This window comes from Maniola hyperantus, chromosome 5, assembly GCF_902806685.2.
Source record: "Maniola hyperantus chromosome 5, iAphHyp1.2, whole genome shotgun sequence".
NCBI lineage: Eukaryota > Metazoa > Arthropoda > Insecta > Lepidoptera > Nymphalidae > Maniola > Maniola hyperantus.
Genome location: NC_048540.1, coordinates 15833578 through 15860685, shown reverse-complemented (window position 1 = coordinate 15860685; position 27108 = coordinate 15833578). Strand labels below are relative to the sequence as shown.

The 27108-nt window shown below is 43.0% G+C and overlaps 3 protein-coding genes across 3 annotated transcripts in view; 1 reads left to right on the top strand and 2 right to left on the bottom strand.

The window, feature by feature from the left end:
• LOC117982155 (tubulin alpha chain-like) overlaps nt 1-27108 on the top strand; it is a 205313-nt gene that overhangs the window by 106418 nt on the left and 71787 nt on the right. The window lies entirely within an intron of this gene.
• On the bottom strand, nt 178-3675 carry LOC117982272 (E3 SUMO-protein ligase NSE2-like). The gene is made up of 5 exons (XM_034968599.2): nt 3412-3675; nt 2930-3083; nt 2471-2520; nt 1630-1750; nt 178-546 (listed from the first exon to the last, which is right to left on the bottom strand). The coding sequence occupies exons 1-5, from the start codon at nt 3601-3603 to the stop codon at nt 419-421; spliced, it is 645 nt and encodes a 214-aa protein (XP_034824490.1). The 5' UTR covers nt 3604-3675; the 3' UTR covers nt 178-418.
• Nucleotides 4291-25757, bottom strand: Sec8 (Secretory 8). Its single transcript, XM_034968598.2, has 17 exons — nt 25620-25757; nt 25214-25375; nt 24664-24833; nt 23402-23555; nt 22275-22398; nt 21365-21522; nt 20495-20709; nt 18579-18675; nt 17353-17518; nt 16593-16725; nt 15672-15821; nt 13109-13397; nt 12023-12154; nt 10766-10930; nt 10116-10277; nt 6834-7028; nt 4291-5563 (listed from the first exon to the last, which is right to left on the bottom strand). The coding sequence occupies exons 1-17, from the start codon at nt 25680-25682 to the stop codon at nt 5399-5401; spliced, it is 2700 nt and encodes an 899-aa protein (XP_034824489.1). The 5' UTR covers nt 25683-25757; the 3' UTR covers nt 4291-5398.

Below are 27108 nucleotides of genomic sequence, written 5' to 3'. Positions count from 1 at the left end.
TAGATGACGTCCGCGACTTTATTCGCTTGAATTTAGGATTTCAAAAAATCCTGCAGGCACCTTAATTTTATGGCATGATTATGAAAAGTAGGTACAAGGCTTGTTTGTAAAACATTGTTCGTGTTTATACACGAGCAATGTTTGACAAACATTTATGGAGTAAAATAACAACTCAAATTGTAATCAAAAATTTATTTTTATCTACAGGGTCTCGGACTGTCTGTCAGGGTCTTGTGTCTGACTGACCTGTCCGTCCGTCTGTTTGTCTGTCTGTCAGCAGGCTGTATATCTAACCGTAATAGATCGAGCTGAAACTTTTACAGAGAGAAATCTTTACTAGAGAAGTTTTCACTTCACAAACATTTTTTTCTTGTATTTTTTCCGAAATCATTTTGATTGTCCAACTAAAACTGATGGATCACTGCGAGTCCATGTCATCCATGTCCAGTATTGAGCGGTTGTTGGAAGCGGAGAGGCGCATGCGCAGCGCGTCGTCGTCCACGAGGTGAGACAGCTGCACTGGCTCGCGGTTGCCGCATCCCACCACTGCAACCAAATCAAATAATTATCATAATATACCCACATACAATATTTTTTGTAACAAAATATTCTGTAATTAATGACAACAGTAGCCAGCAAGAAATATTGTACATCGACCTTTAGAATGAGGTTTTGGCTCTGTAGAGCGTTGTCTCTGTCACTCATACCTATATGACGTTTTGTCGTTCTCAATGCTATCTTTTCCTAAAGGTCGATGTAGAATATTTTCTGCCGCGCACTGTACTTAAATTATACCAATATATGACTGTTGACTAATGTTAGGTTGCGCTTTTTTACCAATAAATTTACTAAAGTTAAGTTGCGCTTTTTTACTAAGAAATTGACTATTGACTAATGTTAGGTTGTGCTTTTTACCAATAAATTGACTATTGACTATTAGGTAGCGCTTTTTTAACAATAAATTGACTATTGACTAATATTCGATTGCACTATTTTACTAATAAATTGACTGTTGACTATGATAAGTTGCGCTTTTTACCAATAAATTGACTATTGACTATTAGGTTGCGCTTTTTAACAATAAATTGACTATTGACTTACTAGGTTGCGCTTTTTACCACTAAATTGAGTATTGACTAATATTAGGTTGCGCTTTTTTACCAATAAATTGACTATTGACTATAATGTAGGTTGCGCTTTTTTACCAATAAATTCACTGTTGACCAATGTTAGGTTACGCTTTTTGCACTAAACGAGTTTAGCCGATGTGACTTATAAAAGTGGTAGATTACGAACGTGCGAACTGGGCCATAAATCATTACGAGCAAGGGTTGTTGTGAGAAGAAGTCGTTATCGATAATGGGCTGCCGTTCGGAGGCCTACTGCCTCCGAACATAATTTAATGCATGTAATTTTTTTATGATCTGTTAGCGACTATCGACAAATCCTTTTGTTGCTGTTACACACAACACCAGAGCATTACGTTCCAGTGCCATAAGGCCTGTACGTGCGAGCGAGATGTCCGATAAAAACGACGTATGACCCAGTTCGCACGTTCGTATTGGCACTAGTATAGTACTGTTGTTCTGTTGGTTGCTGTTCCGGCGTTGACTCAATGAGCTAGGTTACCTGGACACTTAGCCTTGTTCCGCTGCTGCACGTGGCTCAGGATGGCGGCGCGCTCGTACACGTGCCCGCAGTTCGTGTTCCGCACCGGATCCTCGATGGGCTTCTTTGTTATTGGATCCAGCTGCAAATGTTCACCTTCTTCTTTAAAAATGCCTCTTATACTCTACATAAGATTTGATACCTAGTGTTAGGTGGATTTTGTTTACAGTCTGTGCTAAGCCGGGCTTTGTTTTTTAAGTTTACGTAATTAACTCTGTGTCATCTGTCATGTCAAAAAAAAAGTATGTTACACCCGTAGTTAGAGTAATAAAGGTAGATACAGGAACGTTTGCTTTCTCATTCACACTAAAAAGAGAGCACAGATAAAATTACTAATGTGATAAACAGAGACGCAGCTAACTTATTTTTTGTCCCTTATCGTGTAACTGGTTTTTTTCAAGAATACATACAAGGAATGCAACTTTAGTTGCAAAACAAACTTTGAGAATTTGTGGCGTAATTGTATTTCTCATTAATTATTTACTTGTTTTCACATAAAAAACGGTAATACAAATATTGTTGATCGGTTAATACAAATATTGACTACTAAACAATGTTAATAATAATTGTCATGTATTTTCATCATTACCTCGTGCTGTCGCTATCTCATACGCGGTTACACAGTACTTCAATCTACGTTTATTACTCTATCTATGGTTACACCTTTAAAATAAGGACTAAAATCATAGTTTTGACATGACAGTTGACACATAAAGTTGCAATGGCGAGTGAGTTCTCATTTTGTATGCATTCTATATGGCTTTATACCATAGATAAATTTGGATATTATGTGTTAACTTACAAAGGCTTCGTGGGTTTCTGTTATTGCTATATCTGACTCATTCAAGTTTTCTGAAAAATAAATAATAAAATTATCATTATTTTTCACAAATCTTATGACCATTGTATTACTCTTAGATACCTATTGGGGGTCTGGAGTTTGATCCCATGCATGCACCTGTAACAGAGATTTTAGAAATTACAAATTCCCAAATTGCCCCTGCCCGGAACTGAACCAGACAGTTTTCCCATCCAGTTATAACAAGTATATATGTATGTATGTATGTAATATAATAAGTAATGTATATAATAAGTTATTCCAGTATGATGCTGTGTAGAAACCAATAAGGGGTATGGGTTTAATAAAACTGCCAAGCCCCTCCCAAGTTCCTTCTTGGACTGTATCATCATTTGCCACCAGGTGAGATTGCAGTCAGATGCCAACTTGTAATGGAATAAAAAAAATTGATCGTATGCTTACGTGAGCTAGTCAATTGTGCAGTTCTGATTCTCTTCTCAAACTCCAGCATAAACGGGTGATTGTCAATATTCTGCCGTCTCTGAGCCTGCATGCTCTGGAGGTGGGCATTGTATTTCTCATCCAGGCAATCGACACTTGACACATCTGTTTCTCTCTGCACAAAACATGTTTAACATCTTATAACATTACATGTCCTCTTATAACATTAAACACGGTCTTGAAGGAGTCCCCTCGCTGTGACACATTTGCTGACAAATGGGCTGACCTCATAGGTCAGATCCTGCACTTTTGCTTACTTATTTAAATTTGTAAGTAAATATGAAAGTTATGAAGGGCCAATGGTCTTTTTATTTGAAATTAATAGTGGATTTTTTATTTTATAACAAGCCGAAGATTCTCAGTAGCCCTTGCTGACTGAATAGATATTGAAGATTCCAGTGTTTTAAAAGCATTTGAATAGGTAGTAAACATTTCTGACTTACAGTTGCCTTAACCAGTGCTTGTGCTTCTAAATCTTGCATCGCCTCCATAGTACAATATTCTCGTACACAGTTCTTCAGCAGAGCTAGCTCGGAGTCTCTTTCCTCGTCCAAATACTTCAATACATTATCCGCACATAAGTATAGACTGCTGATGCATTGCTTTCTCAAGTCTGCGAGATCATTGTCTGCCATTGTTTATCACGACTCACTTAAACTCTACTCAGGATTAAATATGTATGTGTTTATTAGTTAGGTATCAAGTAATCTAATCACAGAATACATTTACTCCAAGGAGAATCTAATACTCCAAGTTCAAGTACCTACTAGTTTTTTATGTTTATAAAATTATAATTTTATTCGACAAAACAAAATAAAAAACCACACGCGCGGCAGTTGACTTTGACGTGACATTGACATTTCTACCATAGAGTAGGATTTTATTAACTAGTTTTACGGCTCTGGGTTCTAGCCTTTTAGAATGGGTGGTGTTCATTCTGAGATTTTGTTACAGAGTAAAGACATTTTTGTGGGTTTATGAACTGGCTTTACGGCTCTGGGTTCTAGTTTATTTGGGTCGTAACAACGACACATTCTTGGTACATTAACCGGCAAGAAATATTGTATTGTGTAAATCGATCTTTAGAAAGAGATAGCGGTTTGGTAGAGCGTTGTCTCTCACGTTGAGACCGACAAAACGTCACAGGTATGAGTGACAGAGACAACACTCTACGAAGCCAAAATGTCTTTCTATAGGTCGATGTATATTTCTTGCCGGCTACTGTAATGCTAGAATTAAAGGTAAACACACCAGTTATTGATACCTACCAAATAAAGCCATTGCACGTTTCGTATGAGACATACTTAAATAAAAAATATGGGTTCATTGCAATAACGTATATTTTAATAACAATACTTCCATAATAAGTAAATAATTTTTCACTTTTTAATAACGTAATTTCAGGATAATATAAAATCAAAATTAAGCATACTATTAATATAATTCATAAATAATACTTACAATCTAACTTTCATAATTTATAAACTTTCAAAAAATCATTTATTACATTTAATGAGCTTTCTTACAAAATGTGCCGAACCCACAACGTGAGATCATGACAGGAAGTCTTAAGCTATTGGAGCGGAATTGGGTATTTGACTCCAATTTTTTTATTACTTTATTATAAACTAGATACTAAACTAAAAATAATGACGTTAACTGAAAAACTAATTAAATCGATCAAATAACAAAAAAGTTATAAGCATTTAAATATTTCTGATTCAACAGAGATAGCGATACAGCAGTTTGACGTCACACCTACTACTGCCATAGTAGCTTCGTGCGGTTTCATACAAATTTTCGTTTTGCGAGAAAGGGATAGAAGACCCTCCCACTCCAAAATTAAAATGCCTGTAACTTTGTAAATCTTTGTTGGATTTTAATATTTTTTTCAGCATACGTCATTATTTTTACACTAGTCTAAATATATAAAAGGAAAAGATGACTGACTGACTGACTGATCTATCAACGCACAGCTCAAACTACTGGACGGATCGGGTTGAAATGTAGCATGCAGCTATACCTATTATGACGTGGGCATCCGCTAAGAAAAGATTTTTGAAAATTCAACCTCTAAGGAGGTGAAATAGGGGTTCGAAGTTTGTGTAGTCCACGTGGACGAAGTCGCGAGCATAAGCTAGTTTATAATAAAGTAATAATATTTATCAAATTCAAAAGTAGGAAAATACCCAATTGTCGATATTTCAACAATAGACAAATAAAAACAAAAATTAATCGCGGTATGTACCCGTTATATACTAACATTAAAATAAATAGTTAATTTGGAAAAAAGATAAAAAACCAGTCAAGTGCGAGTCAGACTCGTGCACCGAGGGTTCGGCATTACAAATTCAAAAGTAGGCAAATACTCAATTGGACGCGCTAGATCAAGGTCCGCTGGATGTGTCCTCGTCAGTCGCAACTCGCAGTTCACACAGTGACGCCCACGTGGCCGAGCGCGGTGGACAGCTGCTTGAGCTGCGCGCGCATGTCCGCGGGCGACAGGCCGCGTCGCGCGCCGATCACTTTGAACGCGTTCAGGTATTCCAGCTCCGAGAACTGCGGCCCTTTCTCGCGGACCGACGTTATAATTTCCTACGAAAAACATTACAGATATTAATAACTCTACAGTAACACTTAGATAAAGAATATGGTCTTGGACTAGTAATAACATGATGTGATTTTTTTTTAAGTCATAATTTTTATTTTTATTTATTGTTAACATAATTATTGATACTAACGGCACGCTGTACGGAAAGTGAAGAATGACGTCACAATGCGTAAACGACCACCATGCCACGGATAGGTCGAGATGGCGCAACATCGTAAAGAAGATATTTCGAGGGATCACGACCGGAATGCGGAGCGGATTTACACACCATACTTGTCCTTGATGCACGCGGGGAGAGGGGGGGGGGGGGAAAGGGAGAGAGAGAGTGAGAAAAACTGAAAATTTCTCTACTTTTCCAGCACTGGGTCGACCATTTGTTTGGATGTTTGTTTGGTTCATAGTGGTATCCGAGGTATTCTCACGGATGACGGAAGTGTAGTGCGTAATCGCCGTCACGAGTGAGGTTGACGAGACATTTTATTTTTATTTTATTTTTATTGAAAAGGTTCGCTAGCGATTTTTACAAAAATGATCTTAAATTACATAAAATTAAATTACATGACGTTGTTTGTAAAATCATTTGAAAGCAAACACTACATGCACATTCACACAATTTACATGCAAACAATTATTAATCATATAAGTAAAATAATACAAAAAGTAGCTAAAACTTACCGAAATAGTGAAAACACAAAACACAAAAAACAAAAATTATTCAAGGTGCAATGGTAATTAAATAAATCTAAAACTATAGTAAAGTTAAGTTAACGTAGGAGTAAGAATAGTTAAAAAAGAATATTTAGAAAAGTGATAGATATTTTTGCGAATAAGTAGGTACACAGAGAACGTTTCTTAACACAATTAGTTTGATTGTCTAATTAAGTTACTTATAACTAGTTTTCGAAACGTGCCAGGTGGATTTATGTTGATATCAAGTGACTGACTGAATTTATTACATAACTAGCTTATGCTCGCGACTTCGTCCGCGTGGACTACAAAATTTCAAACCCCTATTTAACCCCCTTAGGAGTTGAATTTTCAAAAATCCTTTCTTAGCGGATGCCTACGTCATAATAGCTATCTGCATGCCAAATTTCAGCCCGATCCGTCCAGTAGTTTGAGCTGTGCGTTGATAGATCAGTCAGTCAGTCATTCAGTCACCTTTTCCTTTTATATATTTAGATTTACATAATCGAGGGATGATGGAGTTGGCGCCGAAGACAGTTCGGGTGCGTGGAGGAGAAGGGTACTCACCTCGGGCGTGCAAGCCAGCAGGTGCAAGTAGGCGTGCGCGGCGTGCAGGCCGTCGTGCGGCAGGGACAGCGCCGCGAGGCAGTGCCTCAGCGCGGCCAGCCTCGCGCTGGAGCCCGCGCCCGCCTCGCCCGCCTCGCTCTGCCAGCGCCACACCACTGCCGCGGACATCATCTCGCCCACGCCGCTCATTATGTACTGAGGACAATGTACAATGCTGCATTATATAAGGATCACACAGAAAAAGCAGGGGCTTGATTGCGATAGAATCTATCTATATATATAAACTAGTATTTTGCTCGCTGCTCGAGCTGCTAAAGCAGCTCTCGAGGTCTATAATGGCCATTTTGAACAATTTTAAAAAAGGTCATACAAAAATAAATTCCGCCATTTTGAATTTTTTTTCCATCCATCGAGTAGACCTTCGGATCCTGATCATCTCTTGCCAAGAAACCACTCTTCCATCTTTCATACCCTCCGAGATGGACGCCGACGAAATTTGTATGGCGGCCATCTTTTTTTCGGAATTTTGAATTTTTTTCCAAATTTTTGGCAATTGGATGAGGTTTCGAATGACATTTGGTCGAGCACCTCCCACGTATCTTCAATACCTTGAGCGTGCCCTTCACCCGTCTCCGAAATCCTCAATCATCAGCTCCCTCCATATGTTGCCCTAAAGGAATCATTGTCTTCTGTACGAAAGTATTAGTGAAAAAAAAAAGTTTCATACAAAATTTTACAGGAGGAAATTTTTTGAATATCTCGGCCGCCATCTTGTTTTTCCAATTTTTTTCACTTTTTCTAAAAATCGTTTGCTAACATCTACAAGAGCTGCAAGTTTAAACAAAATCGGTTGGAAAACAAAAACGTTACAAAAGTCACGTCGGCCGCCATCTTGTTTTTCTGAAATGTCATAATTTTTCCCTACTCGAATCCCACTCCTGAACATATCTCCCATACATTATTATATCATTTTCTGTCTCTTTTTAGGAGAACAATTATGTCAATGAGTCAGTGAGTCAGTGAGTCAGTGGTAATTGAGCTATATATAGTATAAAAAGGAGAAGGTGACTGACTGACTGACTGACTGATCTATCAACGCACAGCTCAAACTACGGGACGGATCGGGCTGAAATTTGGCATGCAGATAGCTATTATGACGTAGGCATCCGCTAAGAAAGGATTTTTGAAAATTCAACTCCTAAGGGGGTTAAATAGGGGTTTGAAATTTTGTAGTCCACGCGGACGAAGTCGCGAGCATAAGCTAGTAATAGCTATAATGTCACGATCGCATGCACCTCTGCTGCTCGCTTGCGGTAGAATGACAGCTACAATGTCACGATCGCAATCACCTCTGATTGGTTGACGCTAGCTCACTATTGGCTACAATGCAATGTTGCAACAAGAATAGCACAAATTCAGCCAATCACAACAATTGAGATTGTAATAATGATTGATGCAGGTTTCACGAAATCGCCCTACAGGTTGACTACTACAGTTATTATTGGTATTTATCTAAATATATAAAAGGAAAAGGTGACTGAATGACTGACTGACTGACTGATCTATCAACGCACAGCTCAAACTACTGGACGGATCGGGCTGAAATTTGGCATGGAGATAGCTATTATGACGTAGGCGTCCGCTAAGAAAGGATTTTTGAAAATTCAACCCCTAAGGGGGTGAAATAGGGGTTTGAAATTTGTGTAGTCCACGCGGACGAAGTCGCGAGCATACGCTAGTTTTACGAATAATTGGAATGGCCTATTAAAATATGCGCGAGGCACACAGGTTACAACGCGTACAGGTTTTTTTGAGAGTTTTAATCTAAGTACCAGTACTCACCGCCAAGGCCTCGTCCGCCAGTAGCGCCGAGGCGTGCTCGTGGAACGCCAGGAGGCGGTGCGCGAGGCGCGAGGCGCCGCCCGCCCCGCCCGACTGCTCCGAGCTCTCCGACCCTTCCACCTTCTCCTCTTGGCCCAGGTAGTGGAAGCATTCGATGCGCATCTACATGCCAGTACTCACCGCCAAGGCCTCGTCCGCCAGTAGCGCCGAGGCGTGCTCGTGGAACGCCAGGAGGCGGTGCGCGAGGCGCGAGGCGCCGCCCGCCCCGCCCGACTGCTCCGAGCTCTCCGACCCTTCCACCTTCTCCTCTTGGCCCAGGTAGTGGAAGCATTCGATGCGCATCTACATGCCAGTACTCACCGCCAAGGCCTCGTCCGCCAGTAGCGCCGAGGCGTGCTCGTGGAACGCCAGGAGGCGGTGCGCGAGGCGCGAGGCGCCGCCCGCCCCGCCCGACTGCTCCGAGCTCTCCGACCCTTCCACCTTCTCCTCTTGGCCCAGGTAGTGGAAGCATTCGATGCGCATCTACATGCCAGTACTCACCGCCAAGGCCTCGTCCGCCAGTAGCGCCGAGGCGTGCTCGTGGAACGCCAGGAGGCGGTGCGCGAGGCGCGAGGCGCCGCCCGCCCCGCCCGACTGCTCCGAGCTCTCCGACCCTTCCACCTTCTCCTCTTGGCCCAGGTAGTGGAAGCATTCGATGCGCATCTACATGCCAGTACTCACCGCCAAGGCCTCGTCCGCCAGTAGCGCCGAGGCGTGCTCGTGGAACGCCAGGAGGCGGTGCGCGAGGCGCGAGGCGCCGCCCGCCCCGCCCGACTGCTCCGAGCTCTCCGACCCTTCCACCTTCTCCTCTTGGCCCAGGTAGTGGAAGCATTCGATGCGCATCTACATGCCAGTACTCACCGCCAAGGCCTCGTCCGCCAGTAGCGCCGAGGCGTGCTCGTGGAACGCCAGGAGGCGGTGCGCGAGGCGCGAGGCGCCGCCCGCCCCGCCCGACTGCTCCGAGCTCTCCGACCCTTCCACCTTCTCCTCTTGGCCCAGGTAGTGGAAGCATTCGATGCGCATCTACATGCCAGTACTCACCGCCAAGGCCTCGTCCGCCAGTAGCGCCGAGGCGTGCTCGTGGAACGCCAGGAGGCGGTGCGCGAGGCGCGAGGCGCCGCCCGCCCCGCCCGACTGCTCCGAGCTCTCCGACCCTTCCACCTTCTCCTCTTGGCCCAGGTAGTGGAAGCATTCGATGCGCATCTACATGCCAGTACTCACCGCCAAGGCCTCGTCCGCCAGTAGCGCCGAGGCGTGCTCGTGGAACGCCAGGAGGCGGTGCGCGAGGCGCGAGGCGCCGCCCGCCCCGCCCGACTGCTCCGAGCTCTCCGACCCTTCCACCTTCTCCTCTTGGCCCAGGTAGTGGAAGCATTCGATGCGCATCTACATGCCAGTACTCACCGCCAAGGCCTCGTCCGCCAGTAGCGCCGAGGCGTGCTCGTGGAACGCCAGGAGGCGGTGCGCGAGGCGCGAGGCGCCGCCCGCCCCGCCCGACTGCTCCGAGCTCTCCGACCCTTCCACCTTCTCCTCTTGGCCCAGGTAGTGGAAGCATTCGATGCGCATCTACAAATAAATGTTTTTTTTTTATAAATTCCTTCACGTCACGGATAATTCTTTTTTCAATAAACTGAGCGAGTACTTACTCATTTCATAGTCTTCCAAAATAGGTAAAATCTACGTCCTTTGTTAATATTTGTATTAGTAGGTATTATTGACATTTATTTTACGAACTAGCTGATGCCCGCGAATCCGTCCGCGTGGAATTAGATTTTTCAAAAATCGTGGGAACTCTTTGATTTTCCGGGGTAAAAAGTAGCCTATGTCACTCTCCAGGTCTTCATCTACAACTTATCGTAAAAAATCTCGTCAATCCGTTGCACCGTTGCGACATGATTGAAGGACAAACCAACAAACCAATAAACAAACACACTTTCACATTTATAATAAGGCTCCTTGATTCTTAGTCTGACCTTAGAAATTAGGGCTTATTGTGTGATTTGCAATGGTGCCAACATATTCTCACGCGTCAAGTCACGATGAACGAACAATACCTCCAAATGCAGGAACAGAAGACACTTATGCGCGATGGCCTCAAAGTTGCCCGCCGCTGCGGCGATGTAGGAGTGGAACTTCTCGTTCAGTTTCAAGCCCGCGCCCACTCCCGACGGGGCGCTGGCTATGGCCGGGATGGTTTTGATGTTCGTGCTGAGCCAATCCTGACATATAACAACACACGTGGTAAATTTTTATAAAGGGCTTTAAAGATTTTGGCCTACCTAGTAGTCAGCCATTTTATTTTTTCACAAAATAGCGGTTTTCATAAAACCTATATTAATCAATAGCTGGCATCAAGCCTCAATAGCTCAACCGGTAAAGGAGTGGACTGAAAACCGAAAGGTCGACGGTTCAAACCCCGCCCGTTGCACTATCGTCGTACCTACTCCTAGCACAAGCCTGACGCTTAGTTGGAGAGGAAAGGGGAATATTAATCATTTAACATGGCTAATTTTCTTTAAAAAAAAATACAAACCAGTGTTGTATGAGACAAAATAGTCCAAAGTGTCAAGTTAGTGACATATAAGCTCCACTCCCCCCCCCCCCCTGGTGGAAATTTTTTAATTTAGTTTTACAGTGCCCAGCAAACAACTTGAGTACTGACCCGATTGGCTGGCGAATGGCGGGTGCACGCGATTGGTTGATCATTCGGCGAGAGTGCACGTGAGTGGTTGATACGTCGACTTTCGTTTGCTGTATTCGCCAACTTTCTCCTACTACGCTGCTTCATGCCCAAGTTGTTTGCCGAGCACTATAAAACTGGTACCATCCGAATTTCTGAATCCCCCCCCCCCCCCCCCCCCCCGATAAAAGACACCCTAAGCACGTCCTTAACGACCCCGACGATCAAATCATGACCGACAATGCACCCTATCTCGTAGGGCTACACAATTCAACCTCATCACAGCGTCTTCGACGAGGTCCCCGATTTCTAACGTCACCCGGACGTGGACTCACGCCACGGCCTCGGGGGCGTACGGACTAACCAGTAGTCCAACAACTCCACCCATCCCAACGTCATCCTAAGCCGTGGTCCGAGCCTCACAGGAGGCGCCCTTAGGAGGACGTTGCCCACCGACCTCTCAAATTATTTCTTCGAGCCCTAGGGCTCACCCCCAGGCGGAGCTTCGCGCTCGCCAACCCCCCCGGTGACGCTGTAGCGGCCAGTAGGGCCTACGCAGCATAGTCAATCCGAAACAACAACACAAAAAAATTTCTGAATCCTTGTGAAAATAGAAATGTGACAAACTCACCATGCTCTCGCACAGCAGCGCCAGATCCACAAGGGTGTTGATGTCGGCGACTATTTCCCGCTTGGACACCTCTCCGTCGCCCAAGCTCGTTCCCAGGATTTCTGCTTCGCGCTCGTATGCTTGTTTCAGCTCCTGGTAACGGAATAACGATATTCAAATATTCAGTGGGTCGATTTCATAAAACCTGCATCAATCATTATTACCATCTCAATTGTTGTGATTGGCCGAATTTGTGCGATTCTTGGTGCGACAATGCATAGTAGCCAATAGTGAGCGAGCGTCAACCAATCAGAGGTAATTGCGATTCTATTCGAAAATGTTTTCAAAAACATTCGAAATTCAATTCGCAAATGTTTTCAAAAACAATCGTAATTCAATTCGAAAACATAGTTTCGTTTGTGATTGGTTGATGACTCAAAATGGTTAACGGGTTACAGAGAGAGCCCTGTACTAATCTCTCACCGTGGATACATAGGTACATCTCGCTTGCACTTGTGTGCATGCATGTCGCGCTGTCGCAGTCTTACAGCACACCGCGCAGCTCAATGTTGTTTGTAGAAAAATAAAATTTCAGCATAGCTCAATGTTGATTGGTCGCCCTGATTGGTTTTGTGTCATCCCATAGTACACGACGGGTTGAAATGCCAATCGGGGAGGGTACGCCCCGCACATCCGCACAGCCCCTGCGCTAACCCGGTGCGGGCGAGCGTGGGTGACGTGCGGGGCGTCCCTCGCCTCATACCCCGATTGCGGACTTTACATCCCTTTATCAAAAATCTAATGGTGTGCGGCAGCCTAACACGGTATTTGACAACTAGTCAAATCAGTAACTTTTTATCAAACGTCAAAACGCGCGCTTAGTATGCGAGATTCTATGAAATACCGGTGTGTGACGTCACAATCATTTGACGTGCTTTTATTAGTTTAATAGATAATTTAAAATGGTTATTACACTTAAAACCAACAAAGGACGTTTTACGTATTTTGGAAGACCCTCTGTTTAATAATCACTGAGAAATAATTTATTTTTGATGTAGTCAAATACCCAATTCTTTTAAACGAGAAGTGCCTATCTTTTCTCTTTACCTTGTCAGTGTACTCCGTATGCTCGATCGCGGCTCTATAGTTGGGCAGAGCCTTCAGGAACCTCACTATGTCGTCATCAGCGAGCCACCTCGCGGCGCGCGCAGGGGCCCCGGGCGCAAGCTTGGTGTGCGCAGCGCGGCACTGCGCGGCTAGCGCCTCGAGCGCAGAGTCGATGACGCGCAGCGCAGCGCTGCCGCCGCAGCTGCCGCAGCGCCGAGCCGCCACTGCGCACTCGCGGATTGCGTTCCACGCTTCTAAACAGCACGTGAACACGGGCCGCTGGCCCACGCTGTTGGAAGGGATATACCATTAAGCGACGGAAACGATAGCCCATAACCGAAAAATTACAATTAGAAGATTACAAAACAAGGGCATATGTAGATGCGTGGATGACTATTTAAAAGATTTTTCTTGCAGTTGTAAATGATTTATTGAGCGCAGACCGTTGGTTAGTTTTTAACAAGAAGAACAAAGAAATTTTATGAAAACGTCAATCGATACAATAAATATATAGAAAATTGCGGGTGGTTATAAAAATATTATGTTGCATGAACTGACATTTGGAAAAGATAATAAATGTGTGATTTTAGATTATTCATGTTTGATTCCAAAATATTAAACATGAGTTATAAAAGTGACTAATTTATATAATATATACAATAACAAAAATACTATAAAGAAACAATTAAATAATTAAGTGAACGATAAAATTATGAGTCGACGAATTGGTACGCATTTGCTGCGAAGATGTTGTAGGCGCTTCAACAGCATAAAACGAGTCATTTTATTGAAGACGTTTATGTACCCGAGCCGAAGGCAAGGGCAGATATTTAAGTCGAGGATAAAATGAGTTTTATGACCGAGTTAAACACTCATTTTATCATTTCGATTGCGAGGAAATGATACGCGACCGTGACCTGTGGGTGAGCTTACTCTCATATTTTACCTCTACTGGTCATTGTGTATGGTCTAGCCATACATCGATAAATCACCCATTGCGCAGGTATAATGTCTGAGGTCATTTAATGAGACACCAAATATGTAGATCAATATTCCCAACTGCAAAAGTTCAAGGTTAGAGACCCTTTGACGCGACACCTACTGTAGCTTACAAGAATAAAGTACCAGGAAAGCATACGAGCATAGAAGGCTAGGCGCAGGCACTATAGAACTTTCCATACAACACATTTTTCCACTTCTCATGCTCGTAAATTTCTTTATGCTGGATGTAAGCAGACTAAAACTGCTTTTATGCTCTCGTGCATAAAAGTGTTGTATGGAAATTTTTATAGTGCCTTAGCCTAGCCTCCTATGGGCCCATGCTCTCCTGCTACTTTATGTGACCTATGCCACTGACAGCGTACTCCAGCCAGAGGAGTACGCTAGCCAGAGATAGGTGTACATGGAGTAAAATGGAGGAGGCTTTTACCGCCACTGGCGGCCCTTACATAGAACTTGAGTAAAAAAAATGTACAATATAAAACTTTTATTGTAGATATTAGATTATTTAAATTGTTTAGTGTAAATATTAAGTAAGTTGGGAAGAATAAAAATAAGAAGAAGTTTAAACTATAGATAAAAATGTAAAATTAATTAGTAAGGGATAAAAATAAAGCTTTTTTAATATTATATTATATTATATTATATTATATTATATTATATTATTATATGCCACTGACAGAATATACTCGGACTCACGTGTTGTCGGGCGGCATAGACCTCTCTCTCCAAGCGGACGGCGCTCGCATCGCCGCGTCGATGAGCGCGCGAGTGTGGCGCGACAGTCGCTCGCTCTCGCCCCAACGCACGTAGTCCGAGATGAACGCACGAAGCGAACATTCGCCGCCACTGACAAATATACTCAGACTCACGTGTTGTCGGGCGGCATAGACCTCTCTCTCCAAGCGGACGGCGCTCGCATCGCCGCGTCGATGAGCGCGCGAGTGTGGCGCGACAGTCGCTCGCTCTCGCCCCAACGCACGTAGTCCGAGATGAACGCACGAAGCGAACATTCGCCGCCACTGACAAATATACTCAGACTCACGTGTTGTCGGGCGGCATAGACCTCTCTCTCCAAGCGGACGGCGCTCGCATCGCCGCGTCGATGAGCGCGCGAGTGTGGCGCGACAGTCGCTCGCTCTCGCCCCAACGCACGTAGTCCGAGATGAACGCACGAAGCGAACATTCGCCGCCACTGACAAATATACTCAGACTCACGTGTTGTCGGGCGGCATAGACCTCTCTCTCCAAGCGGACGGCGCTCGCATCGCCGCGTCGATGAGCGCGCGAGTGTGGCGCGACAGTCGCTCGCTCTCGCCCCAACGCACGTAGTCCGAGATGAACGCACGAAGCGAACATTCGCCGCCACTGACAAATATACTCAGACTCACGTGTTGTCGGGCGGCATAGACCTCTCTCTCCAAGCGGACGGCGCTCGCATCGCCGCGTCGATGAGCGCGCGAGTGTGGCGCGACAGTCGCTCGCTCTCGCCCCAACGCACGTAGTCCGAGATGAACGCACGAAGCGAACATTCGCCGCCACTGACAAATATACTCAGACTCACGTGTTGTCGGGCGGCATAGACCTCTCTCTCCAAGCGGACGGCGCTCGCATCGCCGCGTCGATGAGCGCGCGAGTGTGGCGCGACAGTCGCTCGCTCTCGCCCCAACGCACGTAGTCCGAGATGAACGCACGAAGCGAACATTCGCCGCCACTGACAAATAAAAAAAGATTCCGACGAATTGAGAACCTCCTCCTTTTTTTGAAGTCGGTTAAAAAAAACATGTATAAGTAAAAAAAATCACCTCACTAGCTCAAAAAGGGCGTCTTTTTGCTCACTGAGTGAGAAAAAGTGTATTGAATTTAGAATACTGTGCATTGGCATTACTTCAAATCATTGTCTTGAGAAACGTTCGGAAATATAAGTGTCAGCAACACTAGACTAAATTACTAGTTATTTTTAGCTAATTTTAAAGAATTGGTTTGAATTCATAGTAATGATCAAGATTATCAATTTATTATTGAAGTTAGTTTAATAAATTGGACATTATTTGACTCATCCGATGTCACGTGATTTGTGGCGGGGCAGCCATTTTGAATCGATTTGTATAAATGCGGGTGTTCGGCCGTTTTGAAGGCAGTCTCGCTCTGACTCGAGACTCGACGACTATTAAATACTTTTTGTGTTTAGGTCGCTATTCCAATCTAGTGGTTGCAATAAGCATTTGTTCCCCAATCAAGTTGGTATTTCAGTTAGGTTAGTTTAAAGACTAAAACTCTCGATAAACCTCTACGCGTTGTGATCCATATCCGCGCGCAAGTTTAATATGAGAGGACATTTTAACTAAACTCATCTAAAAATACCCAATAATTCGCCTGCTTTTCTGACTGACTCTTTTATAAGCCTCCATAGCTCAACAGTTAGAGGAGCGGACTAAAATCCGAAAGAGATCCCTTAAAAAAAATGAAGGATAAAAAATCTCACCCGGGTCGTTCCAAATGAGCACACAAGGCGTGCAGAGCGGGCAGTACCGCGTGCAGCAACGCCGGCTGCGGCCGACACACGAGCGGGTACCGCTGCCGCCGAGACACTACCGCGTCCGGCGCTGGGGTAGCCGCTACGAACAATTTTTTTTTTTTTTTTTTTTTAAAAGAATATTAGACATTTTTTAAATGACTAATATTCCCCTTTCCTCTCCAACTAAGCGTCAGGCTTGTGCTAGGAGTAGGTACGACAATAGTGCAACGGGCGGGGTTTGAACCGACGACCTTTCGGTTTTCAGTCCACTCCTATACCGGTTGAGCTATTGAGGCTCTAACAATACAAACATATAGTGCATAGAGGTTTTATTTATTTTATTTTTCATGTACCAAAATTGTAGTTACATAGAAGTAATAAATTAAGTTACATTGGAAATGCTTATCTCTAAATAGTGATTTCTTCCAGCTTCCCATTCAAGGTTGTGAGTAAGGCGTATTAAAAAGTGGAACAGGTCTTACGGTACTAGAATAATTATAAAATGAATACAAGAATCCTTAGTTCAACCTTGTAAAACCTTGCTTCTATGATAGAAAAATATACAAATAATCCATACTAATATTATAAATGCAAAAGTGTGGCGAAATGGCTAATATTCTTTTTTTTTAAAGGGTTCGAAGTGTATAATTAACTGTCCCAATATTAAACTCCCCAAGACATCCCAACAGTGCTGAAGACAAATCTCACAGCTAGTTTGATCACTTACCAGTAAGTTTGAACAATTTATCCCTGCGTCGTTGCGGACGTTTCTTGGCGAAGTAATCGGATAACCGCAATTCTGTCGCGTTGCTGTCGGCCACGTTGCCGCTAGACCTCTGCGCCGCGAGGTTCACGCTCTCTATCTCTAAGTACTCCGTTAGAAGTAGTTGCATCTAGAATAGAGATAATTGGGTATTTTACCCTTCCGAAAACCTAAGACTGGGGGCACACAATGAGTTGCGGCGCCGTACCGCAAAGATTTCATCGTATCAGCGGGCACACGAGCGGTGCGGCGCCGCAACGTTGTTATATCGCAGCGGCGTCGTAGAGAAAAAATCGAAACGAGCGAGCGTGTGTCCTTCCTTGTGACGCATTAACAACTGAGCGGTGCCGCTCCGGCGTCACAACGCATTCACCCCTCTCCGCCTCGTCTCGGTGGTTGCAAGGCCGGTGCGGCGCCGGAGCGCATCGTGTGACGTGCCACAGATATTTCTATGTAAGACGACGAAGCGACACCGCTCCGGCGCCGCAACACATCGTGTGCCCCCGCTCTTAGGTGGAAACCGGCCGAGTTATTTTATATAAGGCCCGGTTTCCACCTAAGCGGAGCGGAGAGGAGAATAGTGATGTGTTTCCGAGACACAGTTTCTACTAGTTCGGAAAACCGGTGCACAGTATTGTTTTGGTGAGAATTTTATAATAATTAGTTTTAAGGTACGTGTCAATACTAACAATATGATAATGTTTTTGTATTTGGTGGAAATAAATGGTTTTTTTTTTAAATATTTTTTTATTTAGTTGACGAATCAGACTTTTAAAGATGACCTGAACACATCTCTTCGCTCCGTATTGTTGCCATGTGTTCGACATAGATATTAATTTGTGTATGGAAAATCCTCCTAATGATACGGTATTTTACAACAAGCGAGAAAAAATCTAAAAATGTATAAACAAGATAGTATTAACAATAAGCAATCGAAAATTGTTAATTCCAGTTTATAAAATTACTAGCTCATGCCCGCGACTTCGTACGCGTGGATTTAGGTTTTTTAAATATCCCGTGGAAACTTTTTGATTTCACGGGATAAAAAGTAGCATATGTCACTCTCCAGGTCTTTGACTATACCCATGCAAAAAATCACGTCGATCCGTTGCGCAGTTGCGACGTGATTGAAGGACAAACCAACAAACAGACACACTTTCGCATTTATAATAAGGGTACTGATAACTCACGACTTGTTGCACGGCGCTCCAGTAGTGTTGCTCGGTGTGCAGGCATTGCTCCGATATGCGGTGCTTCTGCAGCGCGGCCCGCCACAGCTGCAGAAGCCTGCGTATGAACAAGACATACATATATCATACATGTTAATTATGCTTTTACCACCATACCACACATATATCATACATGTTAATTATGCTTTTATCTGTATTTATTTCAATGCCTTTCTAACTATTACCCTTATATAAAACGGCAAGTTTTTAAGATTTTTAATTACACGCTATACTAACCATGCACAATGACTATTTTTTATTTTTATTTTTTAGCTCCGTTTAATCGAACTCATCCTGTCAATCACAGATGTTGGTGAAGACTGTTAGGCTCGTGCACGTCACTCTTATTGGTCCTGGCAGAATACCAGCGCTCAGGTTTTATTTTAAAACCTGCAGCATTAATGCTGAGCTGGGGCCATTTCATCTTGTGCCAAGTGGGTGCAAGAACTCATTTTAGATTTAATTAATTATTAAGTACTTCTTATTATCTACTAACTACTCTCTACTAACTATTAATTTTAAGTTTGTTTGTACCTTAGGCATAAGATGAATAAACCAGTTTTCTTTCTTTCTTTCTTCTTTCTTACATATACAGTTAACCAAAAGCTTAATTTGCTATAATCCGCTGTAACAGGTCGAAGCATCCTCAGGAGATGTAGACCTTACAATCTGGAACGAGTATTTTGATGAGCGATCCAGAGAGAAGGGCATCTGGTACAGGACGATGCAGTCCGAACCTTGGAGGTTTTGTTGGTTCGATAAATATAAAACCAGTCGAGCGGACCTAACTATAGCTTTTAGACTTCGTTCCGGACACATTCCAACGAACAAATTTGCTTTCCTTATTAAAAAAACAGAATCTCCCAATTGCTCCACATGTGGATATATACCATGTGTTGCTGGAGTGTGTTCGGAATGAATCATTCAGGTTAAGTTTGTGTAATATTTTGGATTCTAATTTAAATATTTTTAATTGTGTTACCTTTCTTTCTTTCCCTGCGAGTGATCAGGCCAAGTTATTATATAAGCTAGTTAAAAATTATTTTAAGATTAGAGGGTAAGATTTTGGTGATTTCGTGTTTATTGTTTACCTTACGAAGCGACATAGTCACTAAGTGACTAAGCTTCCAAATAAAGAGAAAAAAAAAAAAAAACCTTACAATCCACAATTGCATGTATAGCAGTGGAAGGGCGGGCGGTGCATGTCGCATGATGCATGTTGCACCATACAAATTCGACCTGTTTCAGCTTCCATGGACTTCCGCAAAGTAACGCCTGCTTCTATACAACATTGAACAAGACATACTTTGACAAAAACTGTGAATATGTATCCAAACATGTCTACCCATCCCTGTCACTCTCTCAGCCTCAGGTGTATCCATTCGTCTTCTTCTTATGCTAGGAGCATTCTAGAAAGGTTTACCTTTTGTCCCTCGTTCCGCATTTTAGCTTGTCTACCAAGCAATTCGCAAACCTCCCTAACAGTCTGCCTGTCTCTGTCACTCCTACAGTCACGGGGATATATCCATCTTCTTCTATACTAGGAGCATTTTAGAGAGGTTCACCTTTTGTCCCTCGTTCCGCATTTTAGCTTGTCTACCAAGCAATTCGCAAACCTCCCTAACAGTCTGCCTGTCTTTGTTACTCTTACAGTCTCGAGGACATCTCCGTCTTCTTCTATACTAGGAGCATTCCAGATAGACTCTTTGGTTTGAAACCGTTTGGTTCTCGTTCCACAAGTTTTAAACTCTTCAGTCAAACAGCTCGCCAGCCGCGCTAGCGGTTACCCATCTCTGTCACTCCTTCAGCTTCGGCGATATCTCCGTCCTCTTCTATAAACATGCTATGAAATTTAAGGATGTATGAAAAAGACTCACCGTTTATTCCTCGTTCCACAAGCTTTAAACTCCTCAGCCAAACAGTTCACGAGCCGCGCCAGCGGTCTGCCCATCTCAGTCACTCCTTCAGCCTCGGGTATATCTCCGTCCTCTTCCCCCTCGATATCGGTTTCTATTTCCACGTCGTCAATAATACGTCGCGATACAGAGTCAATGACTTCTAATAGTTCATTTTGGATTTGGACTTTGAATTTCTGTGTGAAAATATTTGAGGTTAAACATGGGGGTGAAAACTGGGGGTGAAACGTGGGGGGTGAAATTTTAAAGCCGACAGCAAACCACGTTAAAAAATATATTTTTGGGTGTATATAAATTCAATAAGCTGTGACAGTCCAGTGCTTAGGACGTCCGCCTTCTAATCGGATGTTGGGGGTTCGACCCGGGCACGCACATCTAGCTTTTCGGAGTTATGTGCGTTTTAAGTAATTAACAGTGAAGGAAAACATCGTGAGGAAACCTGTATGCCTGAGAGTTCTCCAAAATGTTCTCAAAAGTCTACCAATCCGCACATGGCCGGCGTGGTGTCTACCATCTATCATCATCATCATCATGATCAACCCATCGTCGGCTCGCTACAGAGCATGGGTCTCCTCTCAGAGTGAGAAGGATTTTGGCCATAGTCTACCACACTGGCCATGTGCGTACGGATTGGGAGGCATGCAGGTTTCCTCACGATGTTGTCCTTCACCATTTATCGTAATCGCCTAGCTTGATTAGGGTAAAATAACAGCTAAATTTTGACATGTGAGTTGGAAGTTCAAAATTTTCAAAAAATACGTCCAATTTATAGAAGTGTGAAATAAATAATAATATTTTACTCTAGCTTACGTTAAGACGCTTGTAACTCACCTCAGTGGCCTCTTTAAGCTGTTCCAGAACACCTAAAGCCTCGAGGGATATCATGACGTTGGTCTCGAAGGTCTTGTCTTCCTCCGTGAGGGATGCTTCGAACTCTGGCGTTATGTCTTGCAGGTACGCGTCTGTTACCTCCTCGCTTTTTGTCAATTCTAAAACCACAAGAAATAACTGTGAGACATATTGACTGCCCTGTAAACTTTTGTGACGTCTAGCCCCCAAGGGGGGAGAGTGAGCATAAGGGACAAGGAAAAGACAAAATAATTTGTAGGGAGTCAAGAAGGCGCCCCGGGAAAATGCCAAGAGCAAGTACCGAACGGGCGCCCTCCCGCGATTCGGCCCATATAACCGAGAGGTTGGTGGGGCCATGGGAGGTGGAGGGTTGCCCTGTAAACTTGTGGAAGTGCGCATTATATAAGGACCTCCGATGCGCCCTGCTGGGCGGGATCGTTTGTGAGGAAGAGGGTCCGGTTTACTACCAGGACCTCGTTGCCTCGGCAGGAAACTTCGGCAAGCTACGGGAGTTCGCGCACCACTGGCACAACAGGCGGAACAGCTCGGACCGTGATCGTGGACCAGTCGGTGTTTGAGGAAGAATCTGAACCGCGGGGCACGCGGGGATCTGCGTTTTTGTGCACGTCTGCCCCAGAAAGGGGAGAGACTCAAAGGGACAAGAAAAGAATAGAAAGAATTTGTAGGGAGTCAAGAAGGCGCCCCGGGAAAGAGCCACCGAGCAAGTACCGAACGGGCGCCCTCCCACGTTTCGGCCCATATAACCGCGAGGTTGGTGGGGCCATGGGACTTGGGAGGTGGCGGTTGTCCTGTAAACACCCCAAGAACTAGTATCAAACGTATTGGGACCCATATAACTGCGAAGTTGATGCTGATCAAATATGAACCTTACCCGCCAGCAATAAAGCCGTCCGTCGCCTGGCAGACACGCGGCGGCTAAGCGGCGCGCGCTCGTCGCGGTACACCGCCTCGCTGATGCGACGCACTATGATGTCCACCAGTTCCTTCTTTTTGGCCTGGTGGAGGAATTATTGGATGTTGGTTATAGGTGCACCACTTGACGGCAAATTCATGACATATTGCACTAACTACCAGGCTCAAAAGGTCTAGAACCCAGAGCAGTAAAAGCAGTTAAAAAAAATTGACTTGACGGCACGTGGGGTAGGGTGGTAGGTTGCAGGTTTCACAAGTGATAATATAGTCAAATAGTATATTGCATAATAACAAGGGCATAAAGCAAGCCGTTTTCTCGACTTAAATATCTGCCCTCGCCTTCGGCTCGGGTAGATAAACATTTTACGATAATTGCCGAGCTGGAAACAGTCATTTCATTACTAGCAGATGCCCGCGACGTCCTTCGCGTGGATTTAGGTAATTAAAAATCCCGTGGGAACTCCTTGATTTTCCGGGATAAAAAGTAGCCCCAGGATGCAAGCTATCTCCCAAGCTAAGCTAAGGCCACCTATTGTACTTGCAAACATCTTTGTTATATTTCTATTGTTTTGTGGGTGAGCTAACTTTCATAATTCACCTCTTACCATAAATTGATAAATCACCCACAGCGCAGGCATAACGTCGGAGGCTTTTTAACGTGACGCAAAATATGTAGATCGATATATCCCCCACTGCGCAAGTTCATTACGTTAGTTCAACAAGCTCTGCTGCGTTTATGCACCCTCTAATTACAGCTATTTCCGCCACCGCTCCAAATTTTTCGTAAGTCCGTTTAGTCGCACGGTAGCGCGCTCCAGATCACCCATACCGCGCAATTTGGCTGCGCTCAACGCACTGCTGAAGGAGTCCCCTCGCTGTGACATATTTGCTGACAAATGGGCTGACCTCATGGGTCAGATCTTGCACTTTTGTGAAAATTTATAATTTTGCTTTTTAAAATTTATAATTTTAACAATTTTTGTAAGTATGTTTATGTTAGTTTGTACTCGTAGTTTAATTAGTGTAATTGGCTTTATGGCCGTTCTAATTAAATAATAAATAAATAATAATAATAATAATAATTACCTCTAGATGAGCCGTGGTAGCGGACAGAGCATGTACGTGCGGCAGCTCAGTGCGCGCGGTCAGCAACGCGGCCTGTAGAGCCTGCGCCGCGGCGAGCACGCGCCCCGCCGACGTCAGCTCGCGCGCCTCGCGCTCCGACACTACCACGCGCTCGCTGAAAAACATATTAACATTTTGACATTAATTTTGAAAGTATCTAGGTAAGGTTTTTTGATTATTCTAGGGTGTCTGGTAGTGATCTTTTAAAGAAGTATAATGTCCTTGTGCAAATTTCAATATTTAAGTCCTCAGTACCCATATTATAAATGCGAAAGTGTGTCTGTTTGTTGGTTTGTTCTTCAATCATTTATATTAAGATAATATTTATATACCTATAATATAATTATGTATGTGTGCTTAGTCTTTGTTTTAGTAATAACTAGTATAGTTACAGTCTGTGACTTGTGTTAGTATAGTCAGTAAATAAGTATAGTTGTTAGTTAGTGATTTTTTATTTTATTACTTTTTTATGTTTCCGTGTGTTTTATTAGTTATCATTAGTTTAGTTATCATTAGTTTATGATTCCGTGGCGTCACCCGGTTCAGGGTACCAGCTGAAAATCAGCGCTGTATGTTCTTGTGCAACAAGGCATACAGCATAATGCTGAGCTGGGACCCTTTTTTCGGGTTGTGCCACACAATATGACAGTTTGTTCCGGCGCTTCTTTTGCTTGTTCTCAGGTGGAAGAGGCGCCGGAATAACCAGCTCTTAGCTTAAGTTGTGATGTGTGGCATAATTTGTATTAATAAACGTCTTTTCTTTCTTCTTTTCGTTCTTTCAATCACGTCGCAACGGAGCAACGGATTGACGTGATTTTTTTGGGTATAGATAAAGACCTGGAGAGTAACATAGGCTACTTTTTATCCCGGAAAATGAAAAAGGTCCCATGGGATTTTTAAAATCTAACCATGTCCATGTTAAGTCCATGTGAACGAAGTCGCAGGCATCAGGTAGTCTAAATGTATAAAAGGAAAGCTGACTGACTGACTGACTGATCTATCAATGCACAGCTCAAACTATTCAACAGATTGGGCTGAAATTTGACATGCAGATAGCTATTATGACGTAGACATCCGATAAGAAAGGAGTTTTGCAAATTCAATCCCTAAGGGTGTAAAAAAGGGTTTTGAAATTTGTGTAGTCAACGTGGACGAAGTCGCGGGAAAAATCTAGCAAAAAATTATGCAAGTAATAACAAATCTGTGAAAAAAAAATATTTTACATGTCAGTGAGCATCCTCAGAGCATGATGGTGTGTCCTGGCATCAGCCCACAATCTCCGTAAGTCATCGCGCCGCACTCGCAGCAGAGCCCTGCACGCGCCGAGCCGCGCCTCGGCCGCCGCGCAGTGCTGCCCCCACGCGCCTAGTGCAGAGCTCACTGCACTGAATTTCTACAAAACAAAAAAATTCCATGGCCTCACAAAAACAGAAATTATATTTTCACACCACTCGTTCGACAATGCAGACATAATAAAAATGTAGTAGCTCACGTCAAACTCATTATTTTGACTAATTTCTTAAACTGGACACTTTCAAGTAAAGATTTTTATATTAGCCTGTGAAGATGATCCTGTTAGGGGCTCAATTTAAATGCCATAAGCCTACTTTATTGTATTAGTTTACAAATTGCAAAAAACCAAATTAAATTCGAATTTCGCAGGCAGACTGTGTCTTCCACCTTAATGATTGATAGCTACCAGTCAGCCAATTGACAGCGAGTAGAGGTGGTTGATATAGGTATATCATACAGGTACAACACTTATTGATTTACCTGCATGACATCAGTCATCTCTTGAGCATGAGCAGCAACAAGCTCGTCTAGTCTTGCATCACTCTTCTTGTACTCCTTCTCCAGTTTAGCCCTCTCTTTCTCTCTCTGCTCGTTTGTCTCACTCGCAGACAGAGTGCGAATCACTGACATGAGCAGACCGCTCTAGAAAGTTAAATCATTAGCTACAGATAAAATAATAATTAATTAATCATTTAACAATTTCTTTCTATACTACATAATATATTTAAAAAAAATATAATTTGATATTGCAAATAATTTAATAATGAATAGAAACTTAAGAAACAAGAAAATTAGTCCTTTCTGCTATAATAACTGAGTATTTAAACATTTTCTGCAAGATAGAAAGCAAGAATGTTGTTCATAGTTACTACATTGACATTCTTACCGTTTCTTTTCCCTGTTTAACACCACGAGGAGGTTTGGTAGGTGGTGGAGAAGACATTGTCATGTAGTTTTGTGAAAGAATTTGTATTTTTATGCCTACTTTTTCAATTTTTCTCCGCCCACAAAATAAATTGTAAACACAACGCATATGTTAAAAGTACTCTGTGACACAACGGGAAAATTTTAGTGTTGCCAGCCCTTGATTTATCTTTACCCCATGCTTGATCTCAATTCCCCCTGGATTTTGAAGTACAGTTTTCCAACTAAAACTTTAAATCAGTACCCTTATTATAAATGTGAAAGTGTGTTTGTTTGTTGGTTGGTTGGTTTGTCCTTTAATCACAGCGCAACGGTGTAACGGATTGTCGTGATTTTTTGCATGGGTATAGATAAAGACCTGGAGAGTGACATAGGCTAATTTTTACCCCGGAAAATCAAAGAGCTCCCACTGGATTTTTAAAAAACCTAATTACACGGGGACGAAGTCGCGGGCATCAGCTAGTCAGTTATATATTTTAAAAAAAATATAATTAAAAAAACTGTCTGGTGAATGCTGAAAGTGAAAAATTACGTTGAATTAAAAACACAGGTCATGTATTTCACAAAAAAATCACAACCCTTATAATTTAGATTTTAATTAATTTATAATTAGTTTAAAATGATGATAATGATTATTATTATAATTTTCGCATGATGACCTCCAAACTTCGTTTTGAAGAAGGCACGCGATGATGATGATGATAATTAGTTTTAATTTTAACACAACATATTTTAGTACCTAAATTGTTATTCCCAAAATCTACTCTAAAAATTAACTTACTGGTTTATTTTACGCTAAATCTAGGGTAAAATAAATTAAGATGGCACCACTGCCCGAAATGCAGTTAACTGTCAATGACAGATGGTCACAGATGAATAATTAATTTTGTTTTCACAGACAAACCAAAATTATTGCTTATGGTCGATACGACCAGATGTCGGTAATCGGTTGGCATTCAGCACCAATAAAGTTGGATCGTCTGTTGATAGCATAACCATATAGTGGGATTCAGATTGGTTGCAAGCCAAACTATAGCCACAAATCAGAATACATAAAGGTACAGATGGTTGACTCCGCAAAATTGCTACAACACAACAAAGCCGATATTTGCCGATGTTTGGTGTTTGTAGATTGCCACAAGCGTCTGTCATCGGCCTATGGTTGTGGTCGGTGGTGTCAGTCATAGAGTAGGATGTATATAGGGTCAAGGGTGTCATGTAAAAAGTACTCTGTGGTGTCAGTTTGCTTTGGCCATAGATAATATACTAATATGGGTATAGATAAGCAACTCATACTACGTAACTGGAAAAGGGAACCAAGCTTACTCCGCTGCCTCAGAGATGTCGCTAGTAGTACAATAACAATAATAATGCAATAGATGGCGCTGTATAATTTCATTTTTTTCTGGATCGCGGCTTGGCGCCAGTTCCCTCAATTTGAACCAGACTTC

Bases quoted from the DNA above. Each gene is read 5' to 3' on its own strand.
- LOC117982272 (XM_034968599.2), bottom strand. From the start codon at position 3,603: ATGGCAGACAATGATCTCGCAGACTTGAGAAAGCAATGCATCAGCAGT. The intron at 1,751-2,470 runs GTAAGTTAACAC...GAACATTTGCAG, and splicing joins CAGAAACCCACGAAGCCTTT to CTGGATCCAATAACAAAGAA. The intron at 547-1,629 runs GTAACCTAGCTC...ATTTGGTTGCAG, and splicing joins GAACAAGGCTAAGTGTCCAG to TGGTGGGATGCGGCAACCGC.
- Sec8 (XM_034968598.2), bottom strand. From the start codon at position 25,682: ATGACAATGTCTTCTCCACCACCTACCAAACCTCCTCGTGGTGTTAAA. The intron at 17,519-18,578 runs GTGAGTTATCAG...TCTCTATTCTAG, and splicing joins GGAGCGCCGTGCAACAAGTC to ATGCAACTACTTCTAACGGA. The intron at 7,029-10,115 runs GTGAGTACTGGC...CATTGTCCTCAG, and splicing joins TGGCGGACGAGGCCTTGGCG to TACATAATGAGCGGCGTGGG.